The 26,927-nt window shown below is 39.6% G+C and overlaps 1 protein-coding gene across 3 annotated transcripts in view; it reads right to left on the bottom strand.

Moving 5' to 3' along the window:
* Window positions 1-26,649, bottom strand: part of SCN9A (sodium voltage-gated channel alpha subunit 9) — a 99,265-nt gene extending 72,616 nt beyond the window's left edge. For 2 of the 3 annotated variants that reach the window (XM_075530432.1, XM_075530433.1), the window contains exons 1-8: window positions 26,358-26,649; window positions 21,440-21,558; window positions 20,326-20,415; window positions 19,680-19,808; window positions 18,038-18,129; window positions 16,484-16,687; window positions 8,244-8,307; window positions 17-158 (exon numbers count right to left, since the gene is read on the bottom strand). In XM_075530432.1, coding sequence (XP_075386547.1) covers window positions 17-158; window positions 8,244-8,307; window positions 16,484-16,687; window positions 18,038-18,129; window positions 19,680-19,808; window positions 20,326-20,415; window positions 21,440-21,558; window positions 26,358-26,615 — 1,098 coding nt within the window. In that variant the 5' untranslated portion in view covers window positions 26,616-26,649. Of the gene's footprint in view, window positions 1-16; window positions 159-8,243; window positions 8,308-16,483; window positions 16,688-17,834; window positions 17,927-18,037; window positions 18,130-19,679; window positions 19,809-20,325; window positions 20,416-21,439; window positions 21,559-26,357 lie in introns of all 3 variants that reach the window. The other variant, XM_075530434.1, reaches the window with a different exon arrangement.
* Window positions 26,650-26,927: the final 278 nt, after the last annotated feature.

Here is a 26,927-nt window from a genome sequence, read left to right as displayed (position 1 = left end):
GTCCCTTGGTACTCACCTGTTGGTAAAGGTTTTCCCAGTAATCCTGGGTCATTAACCGAAACAAGGCCAAGAAGGCCCAGCCGAAAGTGTCAAAACTTGTGTAGCCATAGTCGGGGTTTCTGCCAGCTTTCACACAGGTGTATCCTTCGGGACACTGGCTACACGTACAAACAGAACATCACAAGTTAGAAGGTTGCAGGAAACACGATACAGACCTATTACAGGAAAGTGAGACACTCAGGTTCCCCTGGGGAAGGAGCCCGATTGAACAATGATTGACACATGATTTGGAGCCTGGTTTTAACCACATTTTCACTGTTTACTGGTTGGTGACTTTGTCAAAGGAATGAGAAGAGAGCAATCCAAGGCATCATTTCCTGTGTCTGTGAAGCCAGCCTCCAAAGGTTAAAATGATTATTAAGTTTAAATCAAATGATGTATGCAAGTGACGGTCTACTTCCCACTCAGAGAAGTAATTTAATCAATCATAGCTATCATCCTCATAACTCAAACGTGGAAATTTTAATCACATCTCATACATTAATTTTTGAATCTGTACAGATTGAGTATCTTTTATTAAAACTATGCTTACCACAACTTATTCTGGGATGAATACAAAAATATAGCAAGTGTGCAGAGTAGCTAAAGCAAATAGAAGAAATCATAAAATAAAAGAGCTAAACTGATAATCTCCAAGGGCGGCTCCAGAGCACAAGTAAAGGATTATGATGAAATGTGTGAAAATCTGGAATTGTTTTTTTTAAAGGAAGAACATTCCAACGTGAAGAAAAATTAAACCTTCACGTTGCAATATTGAAGAATTCTCTGAATAATGAAGCAAAAGAAGATGGAAGGAATACATAGTCATTAACAACAACGAAAAAGGTCGGTACTCAATCCTTTCAAGAGGGAGCATTTGATAGTACAGAAGGAAGAAGTGCAAGTTGCAATGACAGCTTTAGGATAAAACAAGGCTCCAGGGACTATTACTTGAGATGTTTCAAAAAAATGGACACCATGGCAGAATGAGATCTCTTAATTTGGCTCTTTTACCCAAGTATCTGGCAACTCCCCCAAAAATGATTGGGTGGGATTATGAAAATATGGCACGTGTAATGATAAGAGAGGGGATTGAACAGGGAGTTACCAGATAGGTTCAGGCCAGATTCTGAAGAGGATATGGAATAAGGGATATTCATTGTTCATGTCAGATGGATCTTGGCTCAAAGGACAAAATATCAGGAAGATGTTTACTTGTGTTTTATTGACTGTGCAAAAGCATTTGAATGTGTGGATCATAAAAAACTATGGATAGCCTTGAGAAGAATGGGGTTTCAGCCCCCTTAATAGTGCTCACGAGGAACCTGTGCATGGATGGATCAAGAGGCGGCTATGCGAACAGACCAGGGAATATTGCATGGTTTAACATCAGAAAAGGCGTGTGTCAGGGTTGTGTCCTTTCACTGTACTTATTCAATCGCATGCTGAGCAAATCATCAGAGAAGCCGGATGATATGAAGGGCATATGGCATCAGCATTAGAGGAAGGCTTAATAGCAACCTGCAGTATACAGATGACATACCTTGTTTGCAGAAAGTGAGGAAGACTTGAATTGTTTGCTGATGAAGATGAAGAACTACAGCCTTCAGTATGGATTACAGCTCAATGTAGAACATACAAAAAAATCAAACCTTCCTACAACTGGACTCATAGGTAGCATCAAGAGAAGTGGAGAAAGGATGGAAGAACCCAAGACTTTCATCTTGCTTGTATCCACAATCAATCTTATGGAAACAGCAGTCAAGAGAGCAAATGATGCATTTCACAGGACGTCTTCACAGTGTTGAAAAGTCAGGAGGTTACTTTGAGAGCTGAGCTATGTCTGATCTATGTCATGCCATTTTTTAATGGCCTCGTATCCATGAGAAAGTTGGGCATTGAATAAAACTGACTGAAGAAGAATCCATGTATTTGAATTGTGGTGCCAGTGAAGAATATTAAAGGTTCCATGGACTGCCAAAAGAACAAACGCTTCTGTCTTGGAAGAAGTGCAGCCAGAAATCCCTTAAGGGTAATGAAGGTGATATTTTGTCTCAGGCAGTTTGGACACGTTGCAGGGAGACTAGTGCCCGGAGAAGGACAGTATGCTTGGTAGGTGGAGTGGCAGCAATGAAGAGGGAAGCCCTCTAGTAGGGGAATGGACACCGTGGCTGCTGCAATGGGCTCAGGCACAGGAACGCTTGTGAGGACGGTGCAGCACTGGACGGTGTTTCATTCTGCTGTACAGAGGATCTCTAAGAATAAGGACCAACATGCCCCACCACCCAAGCTTCTGTGACTTCTATCAAATGATTGAGTAGGACCATACACATAAGGCATGTGCATCACTAAGAAAGGGGATTGGTCAGTTCTCTACCAACCCCATGACAAGAAGGGCGGATAAGTCGAACCCCGTGCACCTTGGAAGAGCACTTTCAAGGTCTGTCTGAAGTGGCAGAAGCCATCAAGACCACGTCACAGACTGTGGCACAGAGACGCAGCAGGGCAGCACCAGGACTGTGGGGTGTCTTCTCCTTATCTGGTCCAAGACTATGGAACTATGGGACAGAGTGAGAGGCTGGCTGGCTGCCTGGCCCCTGGATGCAAAAGCCAAGGGCCTAAGGGCAAAGAGGTGGAGAACTAGAGAGCCACTTGGTAGTGGCTTAGGAGTCCAATGACTACATCCTTACTGCTTGTAGATCCTGACTTGTGGTAACTTATTAATCTCCCTAACCAAACCCTTTAATTGTGAGTATTGTTTATGAGTTCTGTGTGGTCATTGCAAATAATCATTGAAGGCAGCCTACATGGAGTGGTGTAAGAAGAACGATCGGTGTGAGAATGTGTAAAGATGGATGGTGTGTGGAGGCACATGTGACCCCTGCCTTGTGGCAATACAGAAGCAAGAGGCACTCAGATAGGTCTGAGCTCTTTTGCCACTTATTGAAAATACACTAGAAATGCTCACTCATCTATGAAAAATATATGGTCAGTGGCTGGAAGAGATCCATATATAAACCCATCACAAAGAAAGATGTCACCATAATACTGAAATTGTGGGCAGTCTCATTCATATCACATGAAAATAAAGTGTGTAGCAAATAATTCCAAAATGGCTGTAGCAGTATATTTGTAGGGAATTTCTAAAAAATTAAACTGGACGCAGAAGAGACACAGGGATGAAGGATATCATTGTTGTTACCATACGGATCTTGTCTGAAAGCAGAGAATACCAGACATATATTTACCTGCTTTTTATTGCCTATGCAGACATTTGACTGTGTTGATCATGAAAAACTAAGATTGTGAAGAATAGGAATTTCAGAACACTCAGTTGTGCTCATGTACACTCTGTACATTGGCATGAGGAACAAGGGGATACTGTGTAGTTTTAAAGCAGGAAGTGTGTGTGCCATGGCTGCACCCTTTGAACATACGTAATTAGTCTGCATGGATAGCAAATAACCCAAGACTAGAAGAGTTGAAGAAGAACATGGCATCACGTGAGAGCCTCATTAGCAGCCTGCAATAAAGAGATGCTAAAACTTTGCTTGCTGAAAGCGAAAGGGTCTAGAAGCACTTACTGATGAAGATCAAAGACATAACTTTCAATGCACAAAAAATCTTTACAACTGGACCAATAATAAGCATCAAGATTAATAGAGAGAAGATTGAAGTTATCAAGGATTTCACTTTGCTTTAATACACAATGAATGCCTACAGAAGCAGCAGTTAAGAAAACAAATGACACATTTTGTAAATCTTCAGCAATAGGCTTCCTGAAAATGTCAATGAAGATAATTCACTGGAAATGCTCACTCTTCTATGACCAAAAATCTGGCCAACTGACTGGACGTGATCCATATATTTGCCTTTCCCAAAGAAAGGTGAGCCAATAGTTATGAAAGTATTTGAACATTTTCAATCACTGCATATGCATTCAAAAGTTAGATAGCTAATGAAGAAAATGGAATTAGAAGTGATCTCTTTGAATTCAAGTGTTGGTGAAGAATACTGGATCTATCATGGACTGCCAAAGAATGAAGACATCGGTTTTGGAATCAGTACAGCCAGAAGCTCCTTAAATGTTAGGATGACAAGACTGATTCTCACATACTTTGGACATGTTATCAGGAGGAACCAGTCCCTGGGGGAAGCACATTATCATTGGTAATGTACAAGGTCAGGCATGGTTGACACAGTGGCTCCAATAATGGGCTTGCAAACATAGCAGTGATTACAATGATAGAACCAAGCACTGGATTATTCTGTTATGCACAGGGTCGCTATGGATCAGAACCAACCGGAAGGCACCAAATGACAACATCCATGACATACTTACATAAGTACAGTTTTAGGAGTCCCCTAATAGATTTGGAGCCTTATCTTGTTTATTTTTAGACTTTCACTATCCACTGTGGGTATCTGTATAAGTATGAGGTTCTTTATTTTTTCCTTTATTATTGATTGTTTAATCATTTTATTGGGGGCTCTTGCAGTTCATTTATGAGGTTCTTAAAATATCTTTGCCTATAACCTGTTCATCATTTTGTTTTGAGGGGTCAAATAACCCACCACTTAGTCATCTGAGTCATATTTAACTGGAGAAGAAGTAGAATTTAGGAAAACACCTAATGATCAAACAGACTGGTGTGCTTCTTCCATGTGGACTTTGTTGCTTCTCAGCTAGATGGTCACTTATTTATCTTCAAGCCTTTAAGACCCCAGACATTATATATTTTGATAGCCAGGCACCACCAGCTCTCTTCACCACATTTGCTATGGACCCATTTTGTTTAAAGCGATTATGTCAGTAAGGTGAGTGACTGAGCATCATGGAATGCCAGGTTATTAGACCAAAGTATTCTTGCATTGAGGGAGTATTTGAGTAGAGGCCCAATGTCCATCTGCTACCTTGATACTTAACATATAAATATTTGTACATAGATCCATTTCCCTATCTTTTATATATTTACATATGTACATGCCTGTATTTAGACCTCTATGAATGTCCATTGCCTCCTAGTTCTTTCCTCTATATCCTGTTACTTTCCTCTAGTCCCATTATCATGTTTGGCCTTCATCCAGCTTTCAATAATTCCTCTCGGTTACATTGCCCTTGATCAAGCCCTACCAGGCATCCTACACCTTCCTGTTCATGGATTTTAGATTTTTGTTGTTCCCTTGTCCCTATGTTTGTTAACCCCCATTTCCTTTCCCCATCTCCCCTCTCCCATGTGCCCCTGAAACTGTTGGTCCTGTTGTTTTCTCCTCCAGATTGTTTATCCCGCCTATATTATCTAGATAGAACTGCAGAGACAATAATAAGCACACAAAAAAGGCAGAGCAAAACAAAACGAAAAAGAAAACCAAACAACAACAACAGCAAAATCTATGATGAAAAAGGAAGTAGAATTTAGGAAAACGGCTGGCACCTAGTTGACCCTAATGTGCATGGCAAACCTACAGGGCCAAAGAGAACTTCGCCACAGGGTTTGCTAAGCGGCAGATCCTTGTGGAAGCAGACTGTCACGTGTTTCCTTTGCACAGCGGCTGGTGAGTTCAAAACACCAACTTTTCCGTTAGCAGCCAGGCCTGTAAGCATTTGGTTACCAGGGCACTTTCAGGATTTAGAATCAGACATATATCCATGAGTTTTGTTACTCTTCTTTCATGAGTTTTGAAACTACCCAGGCAATGTTTGGTTAATTTTTCTTATGAATGTCTCCACAGTATTAAAGTTTATATTTAATTATTTTTATCTAGTCTAAATCCAAGCACTAACTCCAAGTCTTCCTTTTAAAAGTGCACAGAACAAATATGGTTTCGCTTTGAAACCAAAACCCCAAACCAAACCCACTGCTGGTGAGTTGATTCTGACTCATGGTGATGCCACAGGTTACATACCAGAGCTACTTCATAAGGTTTCCTTTATTGTAACTTTTTAATTTACATTTTTATTGCCACCTAATCCATATACCATAGAATTCAAAAGCTCAATCATATCAAGAAAAATTGTACAATCATTACCACAATCAATTTTATAACACCACGCCCCTTTGGTTAAATCGTCTTTAAAATAAGTTATATCATCAGTCAGTTCTAGTGCTCCCTTCCTGTTCCCACCTCCATTGTTTGTCCCCCAAATCTTCTCACCCTCCCGTGACATTCTCTAAAATCATTGCGTCAGTTAACCTCTCTGTGCATGAACTCCTTCTGTGTTTCACAAACTTGGAAATGCAATAGAAAAATTTAAAAGAACAAGATAGAAATAAAATGGTAAGGATAAAATAAAAATAATATAAAGATAAAAATACAAATAACAAGTAAGAAAGAAAAGACCACCCTCGATATTTAAAAAGCCAGGGGAAAATGTCTCGCCATGGAACATGCAAGAGCTACTTGCACTTAGAACAAATTCAGGTTGGGTCAATAGGGAGGTCAGCTGGCCACGAATCAAGTTCTATGTAGCATAATCAAGATGACAATGATCATCATCTGATAGTAAGGCTGTTTTAGGAGATCTTTACCTGTGGCTAATGTGGTCTGCCAGCAGCTTAATCTAACTAGTTACTCCATAGATTGGTTTTGGGGTCCCTCTGTCCTTCACAGCTTTCTACCAAATGGATGTTCATAATTTTAGCTCTGATAATTTTTCCTTAATCATATTTGAATTTTGTTATTGTCATCTTTGGATCATACAAACTGGTGTGCTTCTCCCATGTGGACTTAACTAACTCCTTACTTAGATGGCTGCTGGTTTGAATACAACCCTTTGAAACCCCAACACTATTCCAATTGATAGCCAGGCATCACCGCTTTCTTCACCACACTTTGCCGTTATCTTCAGTGATCATTTCATGAAGGTGAGTATAGAGCAGGGCCATGTTGTCAGAACGAACTGTTCTTGGATTGGGGCTAGAGTTAAGCAGGAGTCCAGAATCCATTGGGATATGTATGACTCTAGTTTACTTTGGCGGCCATAATATGACAAAATCAAAATCCCTTAAGACCAACTACACCAAGAATAGCAACAAACCAAGCAGCAAACAAACTGGGGGAAAAAATAGCTAACAGCAGGAAAACAACAACCCATTGAAACAAAAAAGCACAATTGTGAATCATCCCCTAGTGGAATCAGGCAATTGAACTGACAGCATCTTCACTTTTCCCAGTGACAGCTGTGGTATGAGTACTCTGTGAACACTCTGTGAGTACATTTCCACCTTGAGCCACATCTCGTGAGTTGTTTCCCTACACTGTTTGACCTCCAATTCAATTGGACTCTGTTTACCCTAAGGATGGGGATTGGGGCCAGGGAGGATCCTCCTGGATCAATTCTTCTAATAAACACAGGAGAGCATACGCCCACCTGTGTTTTATCTCATTTCTTTACAGTATGTGCCTAATAGAGGTGTTCCTGGATCATGTGGGATTTCAGTTCCCAGTTACTCTGAGTACAGCCATATTTTCCATTAGTGGCTGTATGTATTTTCAAGTCAACCAACAGTTTATACGAGTTCCAATCTCTCTGTGTCCTCTGCAGCATCTGTTATTTTCTGTTTCTTTGATTTGGACTAGCATTTTGGGTGTGCAGTGGTATCTAACTGTGGTTTTAATTTGCAGTTCCTGTATGGCTAGTGATCATTGTCATTTTTTCATGTGTTTGCTAGCCATTAGTACTTCATTTTTGGTGAACTGTCTGTTCATTTATTTTTCCCATTTCTTAATTGGGTCTCATTAGTTTCTTACTTGGCTGTTGTAGAGTTCTGTATATTTTGCTAATTATCCCTTTTTCTGATGTGTCGGTAAAAAATTTTTTGCCAATCTGTGGCTCTCGTTTCATTCCCCTGATGCTGTGTGTAAGTAATGTCGCTTCAGTATGCCCCAATCCTCTGTGTGTGCTTGATTGTACTTTTTATGGCAGCAGATTACTGGCCCACTCTTTCGTGGTGTCACTGAGTGGGCTTCAGCAGCCAACTGTCGGGTGATTAGTTAAAAAGAAACCGTTCTGTACCACCTAGGTACTTTCACATTGGGACTGGCTGAGTCAAACAATTATCAATCAATATATGAAAATAATATAGACTCATGTTCTGAGCAGCAACCTGATTGAGCATGCTTGCCTCTCTTTTACAGCATACACGCACGCACACACACACACACACACACACACAAAACCCAAAATAAATATTATCACTTACCCTGAATCTCCACTGAAACCACAAAGCAGAGCATCTTTTGATCCTTCGGTATAATAAAAATATTCTGTTTAAGAAGAATTTAAGCAATACACTATTATTGAGTGGAAGCTAAGAGGAATAATTTATATCTCTATATTTATATATACACATTGAGGCTTGATGTCAGGTATGATACACTCATGAATTTATTATCCCTCAATTTTTATTCACTAGGATTTATGGGGTAGGAATATGGTGATGAACAAGATAAAATGGTTAATGTTATAGGACTTCTTTCTTGGCCTGGTAGGCTGGGGGTTAAAGGTGAAGAGAGACATTTAATAAGCAAATACATTAAAATATTTTTGTTGTTTTAGGAGACTAATAAATAATCTGGAAAAAAATTAAACTAGGGACTGCTGACAAACTGTTGTCTGAGAAGGCCTCTCTGAGGATACTGAATTTAAACTGAGACGTAAAGGAGAAAAAGGAACCGGCTATGAAAAGATTTTTTTGGAGGATATATTGGGGAGGTTTCACACCCAAAACAAAAGTCACACAGCAGAAATAAAATTGCTGTGTGGGACAGGCAGCAGCATGGTCATCCTGCTAGAGTGTGATGGACGACGAAAGTGTAGTCACAACGATGGCAGGGTCTAGAGCACGCACACATTCATAAAACATGGAGAGGAGATCATGTACACAATCCTATAACATGGAGTAGAGATTGTATTTTTTAAAGTTAGCAACAAAAAGGTAGGAAGTGGTTTTCAAGGCAAATGGACCTGAGTTTTCACAACAATGTACACATAGCTAGGAAAAAATGGAGAGGAAGAAAAAAGCAGAGAGCAATACATTAAGTAAACACAGGAGCTCAGACTGAGCTTCGAAGTACTCCAACATTTTCTTTTATAGAAGATGGGACGAGGCAGTCACTACTATAAAATAAGCAAACTCTGTTCTCTGAAATGATCTCATCGTTTATTTACTCATCCATTTATCTAAATCGTTCTATGTTACGGGTGTGAATATGAAATAAATACACATTTTTCATGGCACCCTTTCTGTCAATTTTCAATTTTCTCCTAAAATCTCCTCCAGAAATGCTTTTTTTCTGAAGACAGTGAGCTCCTCCAACATTTCAGAGTAAATGTGTAACACTAAAAAAAAAAAAAAGGCAAGACTCTTTTGGACCTACCCCAATATACATCCTTTAATTAAGGACCCAGTATTCTATTGGGGATGAATCAAATGAATAAAGATGTAATAATAGAAAAAAAACCAACAAAGTTTGATGTCAGGTATACGTCGATTTAAGTCTTATTTCTATCCTTTCATCGCTTTAAGCATCAGCCGTCTCACCTGTCAAGTGAGGACAGACTACCTCCTTCCTTTCAAGCTTGTTGAGCAGTGCACAGAGGGTACTGTATACAAATCATGTAGACAAGGATTCAAACCTCCTATTAGCTGCTCAACTACCAGCAAGTGCTATTATTAAACTATTATATAATTTCAGAAAATATTGACTGACTAAAAATATTGAAGATTTATATTATGAACATATCTTATGAACATTTAATCTCAGATTTTTATGTGAATCTACAAATGTTTTATTTTTGCATTACATTTTTCCTTTTCTTTACATATTAACCTTAAATTCTCTTGAGACCAATTATCCTAACAATGTAAAGTCAACTTGTTTAGAAGGTCGACGAGTGAGCTCTTCTCATTGCTTTAGCTTCCCTCGTTCTTGAGCTGAATTAAGTATATTAGCCTGGTGTCATACCCATGGAGGAGCTCATTCTTATTAATCAGTTCCTCAATGATTTGTAAAGATAACTACTTCAAATATATAGTCTTACTTTAAATCTGAAGAATACCTTCCATAAGAAAATATCTCGAAAGTTTATGTATGCAAAAAAGTTTGCACATTATTCTTCCCCAACCTGTTATGCACGCCTTCCCTGAGTAGCAGCTGAAAAGCATACATTTTATATAAAACCTAGAAATAATTTAAACAATATTTTTAATCTTTATAAATTGACACTCAAAATAGACTGTATTTGCATTTATTTCCTCAGTCTCCCGCAGAGCTTCCCTTCCCTCATTCTCACTCTCACATCCCATACTTCTTTGTAGAATAATAACATTGGGATTAAATTTAATCATATTCTCGTGATTCTTCTGCCTACTTCCACCATTGTGCCTTATAGTTTCTACTCAGGTGAGATCTTTCACCTGTGAACTTTTACTTTCTCAAGAACTTGACTCTTTTTCTCCTGAATGATGAATCTGCATCTTACTTCATACTCCATTAACCAAAATCCTTTCAACTTGACCAATAGGCAACATTTTGGTCATCAGGGGGCAGGGGCGGGGTGGGGGGAGACAGAAGTTTTCATCGATTTCACTTTACTTGGTTCCACAATCAATGCTCCATGGAAAAATCCACTGCACCAACCTCTTTAAAGCATTAGAGAGCAAGGATGTCAATTTGAGGATTAAGGTGTACCTGACCCTAAGTCATGGTTATTTTCAAGTGCTTCATATGAATAAGGAAGATCAAATAAGAATAGATGTATTTGAACTATGGTATTGGCGATGATTTTTTAATTCACTTTTGGGGAACTATTAGAGTTCTTATAACATTCCATATATCAACTTGATCCAGCATATATGAACATGCTTCTATCATCATTTCCAAAACATCTAATTACTACTTGAGCTCTTGGTATAAGCTCCTCTTCTCCCCCCCCCATTAATTACCTATTGCTATTATTATTTCATAGCTTACACTGTTCATTGTTGTCCCCCTTTACCCACATTCTGTTATCTGTCCCCTGTGAGGGGCTATATATCCAACCTTGTGATGGGATCCCCCTTTCTCCCCTTTCCCCTTCTTTGACCATCCCCCTACCTCATGCTGCTGCTACTCCAACTACTATCTGCACCAGTGTGTGTACAGCCAGATTTCCAGGTAGTACTGGGTCATGGTAGTCAGTGGGGTCAGGGCAGGGAAGCATTCAGGAACTAGAGGAATGATGTGTGTTTCCTTGGTGCTATAGTACACTTTGGTTGAATCATCCCTTCCTTATAACTCTTCTGTGGGGGGATGTCTAAGTGTCTAAAGATGGGTTTTGGGTCTCTATTCCAATCCCCCTCATTCACATTAATATAGTTGTGTGTTTTGGATCTGTTGATACTTGATATCTGATCCCCTTGACACCTCATGGCCACACAGGCTGGTGTGCTTCATCCATGTGGACTTATTTGCTTGACTGACAAATGGTTGCTTGTTTAACTTCAAGCCTTTAAGACCTCAGATGCTATATTTTTTGATAGCCGGGCACCATCCATTCTCTTCACCACATTTGCTTATGCATCCATTTTGTCTTCAGCAATCACTTCGGGAAGGTTATTAGAACACAGTGTTCTTGTGTTAAGAGAAGCCTTGAGTTGAGGCTCAAAATTCATCTGCTATTTTAATACTTAACATATAAACGTATGTACACTGGCCTCTATCACTTTCATCATAAATTAATATATTTACATATTTGCATGCTTATATCTATACCCCTATTAATAGCCTTTGTCTCCTATTTCTTTTCTGAATTTCATTTCACCTTCCTCCTATACCACTATCATGCTTATCCTCCATTCAGCTCTCAGTAATTCCTGTCAGATACATTGCATTTGATTAAGCCTCATGAGGCATTATACACCCTCCTTGCCATCAATTTTAGAACTCTTGTTGTTCCCTTATCCCTGAGTTCGTTGGTTCCCCACTCCCCCTCCCTGCCTTCTCCTGTCACATGTCCCCTGGGAACCACCGGTCCCATTGTTTTCTCCTTGGGATTGTTCACACTGCCTATCTTATATAGATAGACATAGGGTGAAAGAAAGTGAAAACGTATAAACAACCAACCAATCAAATAAACCAAACAAACCCCCAAACAAAACAAATAAACCAATAGATAGTTCCAGGTCTGTCTGCTGACTTGGCAAAGACTTTTGAAAGTATCATGAAGGGTGAGAAGAACAAACAAATCTGCTTTGGAAGCTGGAAGGTTCCTTAAAGCAAGAATAGAGAGACTTCATCTTGTATACTTTGCATAGATTACCAAGCGAGATAAATCTCTGGAAAAGGACATCACACTTGGTGATGTGGTAAACCCAAACCAAACTCACCGCCAGTGAGTCAATTCTGACTCATTGTGCCCTTACAGGGCAGAACAGAAATGCCCCTTTGCATTTTTGAGGTTGTAAATATGTATGGATGCACACTGCCTCATCTTTCTCTTGCGGAGTGGCTAGTGATTTCAAACTGCTCATCTTGTGGTCAGGAGCACAATGAGTAGTCCACAGCCACACCACCAGGGTTTCTGGTCACAGTCAGCGAAAAAGAGGCAGACCTCCGACCAGCTAGACTGATCTGGTGGCTACAACAATTGGGTTCAAACATAAGCGTGATTTTGAGGATGATGCTCAACAGGGTAGCATTTCCCTGTGTGGTCAAATCAGAACTGACGCAGGGCCACATAAACATAAACACAACGCTGGCCTCATCACCCTGCCACTCTACCAGACTTTTTCTGATGACACCCTTGCTGACTGAACTAATGTGTATCCCTCCACACTCATCATCCTTGATCTGTAGTCATTCTACACAGCCCTTCCCTTTCCTCAAGAGACTTTCTTCTCTTGGCTTTACTCTTTGTATCTTTTTTGCTTCTTACTTTTCTGTCCCTCGAAGTCTTTTTGGAGTCTTATCCACCTGATTTCTAGACATCACCATTGTGGAGTTGAGGTTACTTAAGGTCCAAAGTTGAGGTTACTTAAGCTCCACCATTGTGGAGTTGAGGTTACTTAAGGTCCTATCCTCTACCTGAATGCAACATATCAAAGTTGCTCAGAAGGATATGTATATATACCTTTTATTTTTTATAATCTCTTGTAAATTTTTATCTCCAAGCCCTACCATGCATCCTACGCCTTCCTCGCCATTGATTTTAGATCACTTCCTCTTCCCTTGTCCCTAGGTTTGTTAACACCAACTTCCTGTCCCCTGCCTCCCCTTCTCCCATGTGCCCCTGGTACTATCAGTCCCATTGTTTTCTCCCCTGGATTGTTTATCCCATCTAATTTATCAAGATAGAACTACAGAGACAATAGTAAGCACAAAAACAAGACAGAGGGGGAAAAAAGACCAAAAAAGAAAAGCCTTTACATAGTTGACCTTTAGGGGTGTTTTCTAGTTGAGTCTGATAGGATGCCATGCCCTGGCTCTGAAGTAGACTCCTTCTTTTAATCCAGAATATACAGTCTGTGACATTTGAAACTATCTTGTTTATTCCATGGCTTCAGAAATTTACACAACATGTAGTACAGAGGAGATACTTCATAAATGCCTGTTGAAAAATGAATTTTAACAGCCAGACATGGCCTCTAGACACAATAAGTAGGCAAGACAGCAAAGTCATACTTGACTCATATATCTGCTCTCTAAAGCTACATATGACAACAAAATGAATTGTGCACATAATTTGGAGACTAGATTATGGAATAAATGTCATTGTTAGCCAAGCTGTTAATCACTATGTATAAACAAAAAAATCAAACTCACAGCCATCGGGTCACTGCTGACTCATAGTGACACACCTGACAATGTCCAAGACTATTCCTGTTTACAGGTGTAGAAAGCCCATTCTTTCTCCCACAGAGCTGTTGTTGGTTTTGAACAACCAACCAGGAAGATTGCAACCCAATGCATAACCACTATACCATCAGGGTCCCATGAATAAATAAAATATGAGGTTAATTGTCATACCTCAGGTCTCTTTCTACTAGTCTTGGGGAAAAAAAAGTCTGGTTCTTCAGTGAGAGGGGATGTGCACTTTAGTAAAATAAATATATAATATGCATACTTCTCGTTATCTCAGAGAATTCTGACTTTCACTCTCTAATATCCTCTGTCAACGACATGTGTGTAAAAGCTTGACTGATTTCAGTGCCACCTCTGGCTCTGTTGGTGTTGTTGGTACCACTCCTCAGGTGGTTCTGACTTAATGGTGAGACCATGTATGCAGTGCGGAACTCCTCCACTGGGTTTTCAAAGCGGCGACAGTTCCTAAGCAGATAGCCAGGACTCTCTTCTGAGGCACCTCTGAATGAATTCAAACCACGGACCTTTTGGCAACTAATTGAGTGTTTAAGCATTTTTGTCCCCATGAAGCCATCTCTAGTGCTTACTGATCTGTTAAGGCTAATGGGTCCACAGGGCAACATCATGTAGATGGATTGCAGGTATTAAAGAAATAGTGCCATGTTGGTGTCATTTCCAGCCCCTAGTGTTCTTCAATGGGAGTGGGGCCAGGCTTTCTTCTCCCGTCAAGAGTTATAGTCTCAGAACACGCCCCCCGGGCCAGTTCTACTCTGTCCTACAGGGTTGCAATGAGTCAGGATCAACTCAATAACAGCGAGGTTATTTTCCAATTTATTTTTTAAATGTCCTTCAATTGTTACAGTAAAAGCAACATATTAGGAATTGTTTAAAGAACATGAAGGCCATGTTCTATGCTAGATACTCATAAATATATTTTTGAAGTAAGTAGATTCCTGAGGCTGTGTGTACAAACGATCTCATTTGGTACCAAAAAACAAACTAGTTCTTCTAGTTCAAAGTAAAACTTAACTTTAAAATTAAAGTAAACTTCAATTTGAAAATATCAGTCTCATCAAGGAGCACTGTTAGAAGCAGCTGTGAAACTCATTGCTGGTTATAAGGACGGTACTGATAAAGCTAAATTAGTTCCTTGACTTTAAATGAATCTTTAGAAATACTATCAAAAGACAGATATTGTCATATAGGATAATTATTCAAAACAACAACAACCACTGTTATCAAGCCAATTCTGATTCATAGTGACTCTCCCGGACAGGGTGGAAATGCCCCAGTGGGTTCCCAAGATTGTCACTCTTTATGGAAATATAAAATACATCTTTCTCTCATGGGGATGCTGGTGGTTTCGAACAGCTGTACGAAATATTATACTACCACAGACAGTGCGGGAACCCTACACAGACAGGATATATAGCCCCCCTCCAAAGAGGGCGAGTAACAGAAATGTAGGTGAAGGGAGACAATGGAAAGTGTAAGATATGAAATAATAATAGCAACATATAATTGATCGAGGATTCATGAGGGGTGGGAGGAGGGGAATAGAGGGGGAAAAGAGGAGCTTATACCAAGGGCTTAAGTGGAAAAGGTTTTGGAAATGATGATGTACAAATATGCTGGGTACAACTGATGTATGGAACGTTATAAGAACTGTAAGATCTAAAATAAAATGATTAAAAACATAAATATATATTCCATCACATGATAAACTTAAGTATATTAACTATTATGAGGGGGCTTTAATAGGCTCATGGGAAAAATCACAGAAAAATCTAATTGACACAATAGAATTTTTCTACATTCTGAAGTCCCCTCAATTAACTATGTTATTTTTTTTTGTTTTGCGCCATTGAATTGATTCCAAATTCTTGTGGCCCGTGTGACAGAGCAGAACTGCTCTATCAGGTTTCCTGTGCAAGGCTCTGTAGGGGAGGTGACTACCAGGTCTGTCCACCCAGGGAGCGTCTGGTGGGCTCAAACCATGGGCATTCTTGGTTAGCATGTAAGCAGAGGATTCCATAACAAACAGTAAAATATGCACAATGTATCTATCTAGATGCACACACACATACACACATATATATCTATATATATTGAGTATTCGATCATAATATATACAAACTACATATAGATACATACTACATACATATAAATCATCTATATAAAATGCATATAATATGTATATATTATGTATCCATGTATGTATATACCATAAATAGTATGTACTATACTGTATATGTAACTATGGTATGTATATAATATATACTGTATATACTAGAGTATACATGTGAGTATGCTACAAATACACTACTATGGAATGCACTAATATTTATATTAATTCATAGCTATATTTATTTCTCTAGAGTTAACTGATTTTTTTAATCTTATAGAAATTGGGAGCAATGGAATGATTATGTTGCCATTACAAGAATTGTAATCAGAAAGCTTAGAATCACAAGTAACAAGTTTCATTCTTCGAATCATTCAAAAAAAATTCAAGCAAACCCAACACGTCACACTTTTCAAAGAGAGCAATGCTTTCACTCTGATGTCAGCCCACTGAAGCTTGCAGGGACGCTCTTACTTTTATAGTCCTCTTCTGTTTCCAGAGTATCAATCATGCTATCTAGTACTGCAGTGGAATTTCGGAAACACTTATGCCTCAGGTTGCCCATGAACAGCTGCAGTCCAATCAGGGCAAAGACACTCAGACAGAACACGGTCAGGATCATGACATCGGAGAGCTTCTTCACCGACTGGATCAGGGCCCCCACGATGGTCTTCAGGCCTGGAAACAGGAGGGGGAAGGGATTCATCATGAAGAAAAGTCGATGAATATAAAACGAAAACAAGCCCTCCTAGAAAAGCATGCATTAGACCAAATGAATGACATTCGGTATCTTAAGTTTTAAAACCTGCAAGTTCAAAAGGGTGTATTTGCCATTTTAAATGTATTTTGTTTCAATAAATTACAGTGAATAATGAAAAGTAGTAAGATATTCCTAATGAGTACAGGTAGACGACAATTTACGACAGAGTTTGGTCTGGTAGCTGGTGTCAGTTCTGATGGAAGTTGAACGTGTCATTATTTTTGGTTTTGTTTTTATTTAGTACTCATTCAGTTGCCTTTTATTATCAGTATGCTTATAAATTTGGTCCTTCTTCATTTGACTTTGGGGGTTAGGAACATTACTTATAAAATTACAGGCCTGATGGCATCAGCATTTATGTATTGCTGCACTGTAGGTAGTACTTATTACTACTGGTGAGATGCACACACATACACACACAGCCACAACCACCACCCAAAATATGAACGGTTACAGCGGCAGTTTGTCAAAACACCAGTATGCTGTACGTTGAGGACTACCTGTACTCATGTTTTCAAGATACACAACTTGATTGCTGAAGCTATACCTCAATCATTTTTGAACTTATTTTTTAAAGTTTTAATTCACTGAATGTTTGTCAAAACAAGCATTTCTTTTAAATAGCACCAACATAAATAGTAGGCTTCATCACAGCAGCTACTGACAACTTTATAGTGAACGACTTTTTAATGAAGAAATGTTTTACAGAAGAAAAGCATACAACATAATGTCATGCAATAACCCCATGCTGATATATGTATGATCTCTTCCTTTGACTATATTAAAAGCAACTAAACCTGATTGAAATTTTCATTCCTGGATAAGCAAAGTGAAAAATGACCTCTTATACAGGAGGGAAATTTCAAATTGAGATGTAAGCCAAGTGGCCACATTCATCCTCCAAGAACCATGCAACTGATTAAACATCCAGGGTGACTTTTAATAATAATTTTGAAAAAAATAACCTTCAGAAATAAAATGTAATTAAAATTGCACAAGAGAAAAGTTTTCTTGTCTTTCCTCCAAAGTATCAAAGTCAGCCTCGGTGTTTAATCCCACTCTCACCTGGAATGACTGAAATTGTTTTCAATGCTCGGAGAACTCTGAATGTTCTCAATGCTGAGACATTGCCCAGGTCCACAAACTCTGTCACATATCTGTAATAAGTTTATATACAAACACAATGACAACACACACACAAACAAAGAACAACTCCCAAAGAGTTGGAGTTAAGCATGGCCTAATGCTTCACACCAATTACTTCTTACCTGGAATTACAGAAATAGTTTTCAAAGCTCTCAAGACTCTGAAAGTTCGAAGAGCTGAAACATTGCCTAGGTTTACAAATTCTGTTAAATACCTGTAGGATTAAATCAGAGTCATTCAGAATTTAGATAGAATCTGAGATACTTACCTGCGCCTTTAGTCAGCGTATTTTTCATGTTTCAAACTCCTTTGATCAAGAGTTCTACAAATCTCTTTTCTTATTTAGTTTAATTAGACTCATTTGATGTAAATAAAATACATATTCTATTACTAAAGGTACATATTATAAATACCTATCTAATTAATCAGACATTTCAATGATCTATCCCTCAACATTATCTAAATGTAAATATTTAATTTCCTATAAATCATCAGCCAGACTTTGAAAACAGGACAATAAGGGACAGAAGACGGCCAGGTATGGTATGATTCCATTCCATTTGTATAAGATATTGAGAGGAGGTAAATCCAGAAAGACAGAGAGCATTCATATAGTTTCAGAGATTGGAGGGCAAGGGCGGGGCACATGACTGGCAATAGGAAGGAAGCTTCTTTGGAGGTGACAAGAATGTTCTTAAGTGGCTCACAGTAATGGTGGAAGTAGGAAGACATGTGTTTTGGTATTGCAGCTGCTCAGTGAATGAGAAGACCCTCGGTGAGCTGGATTGACTGAGTGGCTGCCATAAGACATTTAAATATAGCAACGAATATGAGGGTATACACAATCAGGCAGCACTTTCTTCTGGTGTACATAGGATCGGATCGCTATGAATCCGAATTAAAATGGCAGCACTTTAAAGAAAAGTAGCACAACTTTGTAGTGGGGGTGGGGGCACTTATAGTATGTGAATTACGTCTCACAGCCAAAGGAGCTTCGTAAGAAGAAGCTGCCTTCTGTGGCGCAATGCTGTCCCATCAGCAGGCGGCAGGGAGCGCTGCAGCATTTTTCTGCCACACCAGGAAGAGGGCAGGCAGAGGGAGTACGGGAGTACGCGCTGTATTAAGGCCTATGGTTTAAAATGACCCAGTGAAGGTGCATTATTTTAAAACTCAAAATGATAAATGGGAAAAATTTATATCTAGATCTGAGATTAAAAACCAAAAGACACTTTCTAACAAATGCATTTGTAGTAAGAGGAGCAGCATGAATATATTAAAACTATATTTTAATGTCATATTTCCCCTTAAAAATAACTCCGGGCATTGATGCTAGGCTAAACAAGTTGTGTAAAAAGACGAACTTCAGTACTTTGATATGCTTATTTGTTGTTGAGTTGTGTAGGTACTGAAAAGAACACCAACTTAAAAGTAAAGGCCTGAGTCTTTTGTTGCTTTTTTTCCTCTTTCAGAGCTTCCTAAATAGTTTTCAGTTTAAGCAAGAACTTGGAGAAGGTGTGAACCCTGTATACTATCCATCCCAGAGCTGAGAGTGGAGGAAGAAGGCTCAATTGTAATCATGTGATAACCGGTGGTGGTGGGGGCGGGATACTCACTCTGAGATTCAGATTTGTCAGTTAACAACTTGGTCTCATGATGTAACCTTTGAATGCAACCTCTACATGCAAGAAAGATCAACTATCTAAGCCGGATCCTTCCTGGGCTACTGTGCTGAGCTTTTCACCATAATTACTGTAAAGTACTTACGCAAACACAATGACGACAAAATCAAGCCAGTTCCATGGGTCACGGAGGAAGGTGAATTCTCCTATGCAGAAGCCTCTTGCAAGGATTTTTACAAGTGATTCAAAAGTATAGATCCCAGTAAAAGTATACCTAGATACAAGAATCCATCGAAATACAGATGTGAAAAAAACCGCACATGCCAAGGTCATCTGAATGTTTACCGCTTTCCGCATTAACCTAACTAAGGCCCGCTTGCTGGAGCACGACTACTAGCTGTAGATCCACTTTGACTTAAGATAAACTAACAAAGGTCATCCCAGAAAAATCTTAAAACGCACCCAACAAAAACACTCCCAGTGAATATAGACGTATTTTAAATAACTAGAAACACAGATCTTGGCTCTCCCAGAAAATCCCCACACTACTGCTATCAAGGATAAGGGAACCTGACATCTCTACGAACCGGGCATGCCATCTAATTCTCAAACTTCCTCCTAGAGGGCTCCGGTCATGGAGGAGAAGAATAGAATGACAAGGGAACCGTCTAGGCAGCGTGGGGAGGAGAAGCACCACTGGTTTTACAGATGCAGTCACTTCCTGGCAGACAATGGAAAGGATAACCATGGTCATGCTGAGACTATGTTAAAATGTACTTTTACGCACTTACTCCACATTCTTGGTCCATTCGGGAGGGTTGCTCAGTGTCATAAATATGCAGTTAGTCAGGATCGTGCACATGATGAGCATGCTGAACAAGGTAACTCAGAATCAAGGAATAATGACGGGCACACGGAAGGACCTTCCAGTATTTCACACTGATAATCGTTGACATGCTAATGACTTTTTCTTAGAAAATAACTCTAAGTGAGCTTATAGATAATGTTTGATTTGTCTGAGCAAGAGTGCAATAGAGAAAGGTAATGCATCCTAAAATAATAACTGATATTTTCCCAATAGTCTGAGGTTGATACCAAATTAGATCTGTGGTACAGTTGGTTGTGGCTCTTCAATCCAAAGTCTTTATAACTCTCATGAATGACCACATGGGAACATGAGAATGAGGTATAAGAATGCCACCACTATGAGTAAATAAGGGGTGTCTAAGATCCCATGTCAACAGGTGTCCATGGCAGTCGTAGACAGAGCTGCTGACTCCAGGCTCTCAGAAGGAGTAAAACAGTGTCAGTCAGGAGGTTGACTTGCAGGGTGGGGTGCCCTTTGGGGATTCAGCATTAAAGGAACTTCATACCACTCGTCTAAGCAGGACAGAGGCCAAGGGACTTGGTGGCTGCAGCTGAGGGCCAGAGAGAGATTTGTCTTTGGGCATGGCTGACAAAAGTTGCTGCAGGTAAAAGAACTGTATCCTTAACATTTCAGATCATGACTTACAACATATTAACGTCCCTAATAAACCTCTATCATTTTGAAAATTTCTATGAATTCTGTGTGGCCATGGCATCAGTTTATTGAGACCGGTCGAAAAGTAGAGTGTCCTGGAAGGAATCAGAATAGGAAAAACAAGTCTGAGAGTAGTGGCATGCCTGCCTTCTGTCTCACAGGAATCAGCCTTGGGCAGATGTGGAGTTGTGTGACCTTAACCCCCAGATGAAGCCAGAGGCAGTTAGAGGCGGTCTCCATGCCATTTCCTAAATATTGACATGGATAAACTGAAAACCAGAGTATTTCCAGGTGCAAAAAGGACCAGAGTACACCTTTAAGTAGAACATTCAAATATTACATGCTAAGATATCCCTCCAAGTAAGCATCTTGAAAAAGGATATGAATGTACTAAAATCTTGATAGAGATTCTTCTTAGCAGGTTGAAAGGAGATATAATGTACAAAGCAGGAGTGGCATTGAAACGGAAGATGACTTTTCCTTTGTTCAATACTATGAAAGTCTGCAGGAGGAACACGAAAATAGTGAGGCTGAGAAGTCAAAATTGCAATGTACCCTCCTATCCTACCAGCAGTTCCCCTCACAGGGGGTTGTGCTGGACTGAGAAAAAAACAAAAAAACAAACACTTCCATAAGATTCAGGCACCTGGCTCTAGTGCCATCGATGCAACTCTCCCTGTGACCTTGGCCAATGACCTCCAAATACATATTGATTTTTGGTAAATGAAGAAGTAAGCCATTTATCAGCTTGCAGTGCTTAGAAATCCCCCCAATAACAACGTTCTCTCTTTTTCACCTTCCTTCAAATCCTAAATAAGCAACCATAACTCGTGTCCCTTGAGATTAGTTTAAAATACAACTTTCTTCTCTTTCATTAGAAAAAATGAACACAACTTTCACTCTCTTCCATTGCACTTTGTTAGCACACCACACAGCACTAGCTATCATTGATTTCTATTATAAGCCTCGAGCATTTTAGCACTTGTTGGTAGTTTTCCTTGTTTGTAGCAAATATTCTCAAATATGAATTGTCTTAGAAATATATTTCATAAGTTTAAGAGTTATCATATTTGGAAGAATCCTTATAATTATACAGTAAACATTTTTTAAACTTTAGGTGCAATATTAATTACAGCTAAAACAGAAGAAGGGAAATTAAGGGACTGACTTGTTACTTTAAAAAAAATGATTGTTTTTAAAATTTAACTACTGTGATTATTTAGAAATATTACTAATCAGCCCACACATTCTTAAAACATGTTACTATAACAACTGCACAGTGAGCGTGAGTCTCCAGGGCATTGGTATTTAACTAAGAAAAATTAAAAGATCAAACAAATAAACAAGAAAACCCTAAAATTACCTCAGGTATTAAGTAAACTTTTGACTAGAAGGGCCAAGTTCAAATATCTGTCCTATTTTTCTACAATGGCAGGAAAAAAGTATGATTTATCTAGAAGCCTTTTTGTTTGTTTAATCTGAATTTTATAAATATTTTTATGAATGGAATGCTGACAGTAATTTTTTTTTTTTTTTTTTTTTACCAAATGGAGGAGATGCATTTGACCATCTGGCTTTGAAGTGTATGGATTAATGGTCTCAATTAAATGAAATAGAATGTATAATTCCAGATCTACTGTATTTTCTGGGTTCCTCTTAGTGGTAGTTACATAATTTCATGTCTACTTGATAAATAGAATGTAGGGGTGGGGTCTAGCCTGTCAATCAGATCACAGGCCGAAGGTGCCTCCTGGTGGGTGTGGCCTTCTCATAAGGAGGGTCCTGAGAAACGCCCCCCCCCCATCTCTTTGCCTTCACCTTTCTGTGGATGAGCTTCGTTGAGACCTACCAGGGCCCTGTGATGCTACCACTGCCATTGGATCCACAAGACTCTGCACTCACAGGTCTGTGATCTTCCTGCATTCCGCATCACTGCTTGTGACTACGTGAGTCTGAAGCGGGACTAATGGACTACTATCAGACATAAGGATTTTAGTTGGACTGGGCTGGTGTGTTTTCCTGATCTATAAAGCTTCTTCTTTTTTTTGCATTGAAGTTTTTAAAAAATCTTTTTATTGGGGCTCATAAAACTCTTATCACAATCTGTACATACATCAATTGAGCAAAGCACCCTTATACATTCGTTGCACTTGTCATTCCCATAATTCACCTTCTACTAGAGTTCCTGGAATCAGCTCGGTTTCCCTTTTTTCCCCCCTCCCTCTCCCTCACCCGCTCCCCCACTGGTCCCTTGATAGTTTATAAATAATTATTATATCCTATCTTACACTACCCGGCGTCTCCCCTCACCCGCCTCCCCATTGCCCATATCCCAGAGAGGAGGTTACACATATAGGAATGTCACTGGTTTTGTTTCTCTAGTCAACCTGGACTAATAAACTCTTATTACTACGTACATGTCTAAACATAACCTAAAACTCACCTTCATGCTGAATATTAGTTTTGAAAGTAATGCTTAGTCTTTGAGTTCAACATTTTTTCCCCTATCAGCTTTCTCTGAAGATTTAAATCATCACCCATTCTTTGCACAATTACATTGAAAGCAACTGTGACACCACATAGTGAAGAGCTTTAGAAACGTAGGTTTTACATTTGATTTAATTACAAAAATGTAATTAGTAAATTGCATTTACTATAAAATTGATGATAGGAATAATAATTTTACTAAAAAGCAGGAATAACAGGTGTGACATACAGGAGTATGATAGAGAAATGGGGTAAAAGATCACATCCCCATTTGCATTTTCAGAAAAGATTCCCTGAGCTAGAGTTCATCTGAGTTAAGAGGAAATTCGCAGCCGAACTTAGCTGTGGGAAGACCAAGTGACTTTGTACTCCTATTATTTAGCATTTTTGGTTGTAATTTAAATGAAAAATTTTAACTTATTCTGGGGTTAAACATTCATCAAATTAATTGTAGCTGGGGACAACAGGTAGACCTAAGGAATTTTTGGTGTCTGTACATGAGTTCTAGAAGCTCTGGTGGTATAGTGGTTACATGTTGGGTTTCTGCCCACCAGATTAGCAGTTTGAAACCACCACCAGGCACTACGGAGAAAGATGAAGTTTTCTACTCCCATAAAAAGTTACATTTCAGAAATTCACAGGGACAGATCTACCCTGCCCTACGGGGTCACTATGAGTTGGAATCCACCCGATAGCAGTGAATATGAGTCTAGAAATTTATCACATCCTAATATCAGATGCATAGATCTCAAAGTCTGAATGAATTCTGTTCAGTTTCCTTATTTACTTAAAGATGTATTGAGCATAAGTTAGTAAATCATGATGCTTAAATAGCCTAAGCATTGGGGCTGGGCAGCTCTGATTTAGTTCCACCACTTAGTTCTTAAGCTAAACTGATGTTTAACTTAATATAAGTTAGTGGTATAGTTTAGATTCTTAGTTAATGGTGGTAGCAGTTTGCTGATATTATACAACTCTTTGCTGTTGAGTGGATTCTAATTCATGGCACCGCTACAGGACAGAGCACACCAGTTTTTAGTAATAAATCTACAAGTGCCATACAGCAAAGGCATTGTTATGCAATGTATGGAAACTGCTGATTTCACCCTTATCTCTCCTGTGTTTCATGTTCAACCTGATTCTGTCTACTACTCAGAAATCACTCTAATCCACCCCCCCTTCTTCATAGAAAAACCTTTATAAGAGTGACGTCAAACCTTCTACTATGTCTCTAAAGCAAGCAAGACCTTCTCCACTGTTGCTACTTTCAATACTGACAGTCAAAGGACAACTTCAACTCCTACTTCATGGGACGATGGCACACTTAGTGTGAATTTCCTATGATGTGCCGACACTTATGGCTATTGGGAGCCATCAAGTTAGTTCCCACTCCTATAACCCTATGTGTCTATATGTTCTTCAGTATAGATACATCATCCCATTTCCCCCTCAAGGGGCCTAAGTGGTCCATGGGTTAAACAGTGGGCTGCTAACTGAAAGTGGGTGGTTTGAGCCAACATGATGCTGAGCGGGAAAAAGACAAGACAGGCTGCTTCCATGGAAATGTACAGCCTCAGAAACTCCACGGAACAGCTACTCTGTCCTCTAGAGGCTCTATGAGTCAGGATCGACTTGATAGCAACGGTTTGGGGTCTGGTATTCACCCCTCAAATCTCAAACAAAAGGCTTCTCCCTTCTTTCCTGATGTCAATACATGCAAACTGTTCAACAGCAGTGCTTTTGCTGTTGCTGTTACTATATTGGTCAACTTCAACAATTGGTTACAGCTGATAGCATCTGTCTCTCAATATATATTTTTTCTGATTGTGGAAATTCTGCTTTACTTCCAAGCATGCAATTGGATAACCACTTTTAAATAGTGTTTCCATTTATTTTGGAGGACATTTTCTCAGCAGGTTGCTTGTCCACCCATTTACTCCTCTTCTTTTTTGGGACCCATCAATATTTTGCTTTGATTTCCAGCACACACTTGCAAAAAGACACCGGTGCCCCTTTCAATTAGTTAGCCTATTTTCATCTCACAATTTCTGTAATTTATTTCAACGGATGGCACTGAATATGCAGCTCCAGGAGAGGGACATACCTGATAAGAGCACACGGGAGCAGATGAAGGAGGAGGAGGAGAGAGTGGAGCACATCCTGGCCAACCAGGCCTTGAGGATGATGTTCCCAATAAGAGCAGCTAGTCTACAGAGAGTCCCACATGGCTGGCCCCACTATGAGACATGACGCCCCTCACTGACCCATAGCCCTACAGGGGACAACACCGGACACACATGTAGGAATTGCCCCCGATCTGAGCGCACCACACAAAGGGGGTGCAACAGAACAGGAAGGGAACAGAGCATGAGGTCCCCACGGAATGTTGAAGGTGGACTTTGGGGCCAGGGCTTGGTGCCCTAACAGACTGGACTAGAAAACACTCGTACGGTTGTGTATAGTCCCATGGGCTCAGTAGTTAAATTGCATTCTGCTTTTGATTTCTTAAATTGATTATTTTGGTGGATTTTTATTGTTGTTTCTACCACAGGATTTTATTTAATACCCCCATAGGAAAATGATTATATATGAAATACGTTCCTTAAAAATAAAAGCATTCAAAAGTAGTGTGCTGGTCTTAGAACCAATTTGATGAAACCATTCTAAGTATATATTCCGCATATCCTTCATATTCATTTCATCTGACACCATTGCTTTGATCACTCAGTCAAGCCTACTTATTCTCAATGGGATTTATCATCCTGTGCCGAAGGAAACAAGCAGAGACTGCTGCTGCAGTGAAGGTAGACTCACCTTTTTGTCTGCGTAGTAGGGGTCCAGGTCCTCCAGGGGCTCTGAGACCATGCCGGGGGGGATGTCGCCGTAGATGAAGGGCAGCGGCTTGCCGGCTTCCAAGTCACTGCTTGGTTTGGGGCCTTCTTCCGCATCGTCCTTCTCTTCTTCCTTGGGAGCTTTTGTCTTTCCTTCAGCAATGCGCTGTTCAATGAGGGTAAGAGACTGCTTTGTGAAGTGGGCAAAGCTTTGTGGTCCTGGAGGAGGTAACGTGGCCATCTTTTCATCCTGTATGTTCTATTTCCCCTTTAGTTCCTTACATAGGGCCTAGATGAAAAGAAAGCAATGCAGTCTTAAATGTCTGCCTGCTAAGGATGACACTCACAAAAGAACGGGCAACAGAAACCAGATTTTCTACTTCAACTACGGAATCAGTATCAAATTGCGCCGCCATTTTTGAAATGGCTATTATGTCAGGGACATGTGAAGAATTGACTTACATCCAGCTCTCCAGCCGTCTCCAGCTGATGTATTATTTGCCACTTCATGATTTTAAAGGGGAAAAAATGGTAGCATCCCCCCAAACTCACT

The sequence above is a fragment of the Tenrec ecaudatus genome, chromosome 13 (genome assembly GCF_050624435.1).
Source record: "Tenrec ecaudatus isolate mTenEca1 chromosome 13, mTenEca1.hap1, whole genome shotgun sequence".
In the NCBI taxonomy this organism is placed as follows: domain Eukaryota; kingdom Metazoa; phylum Chordata; class Mammalia; order Afrosoricida; family Tenrecidae; genus Tenrec; species Tenrec ecaudatus.
Note: the sequence above shows the minus strand (reverse complement) of the source record. Positions and strands in the feature narration are given on the sequence as shown.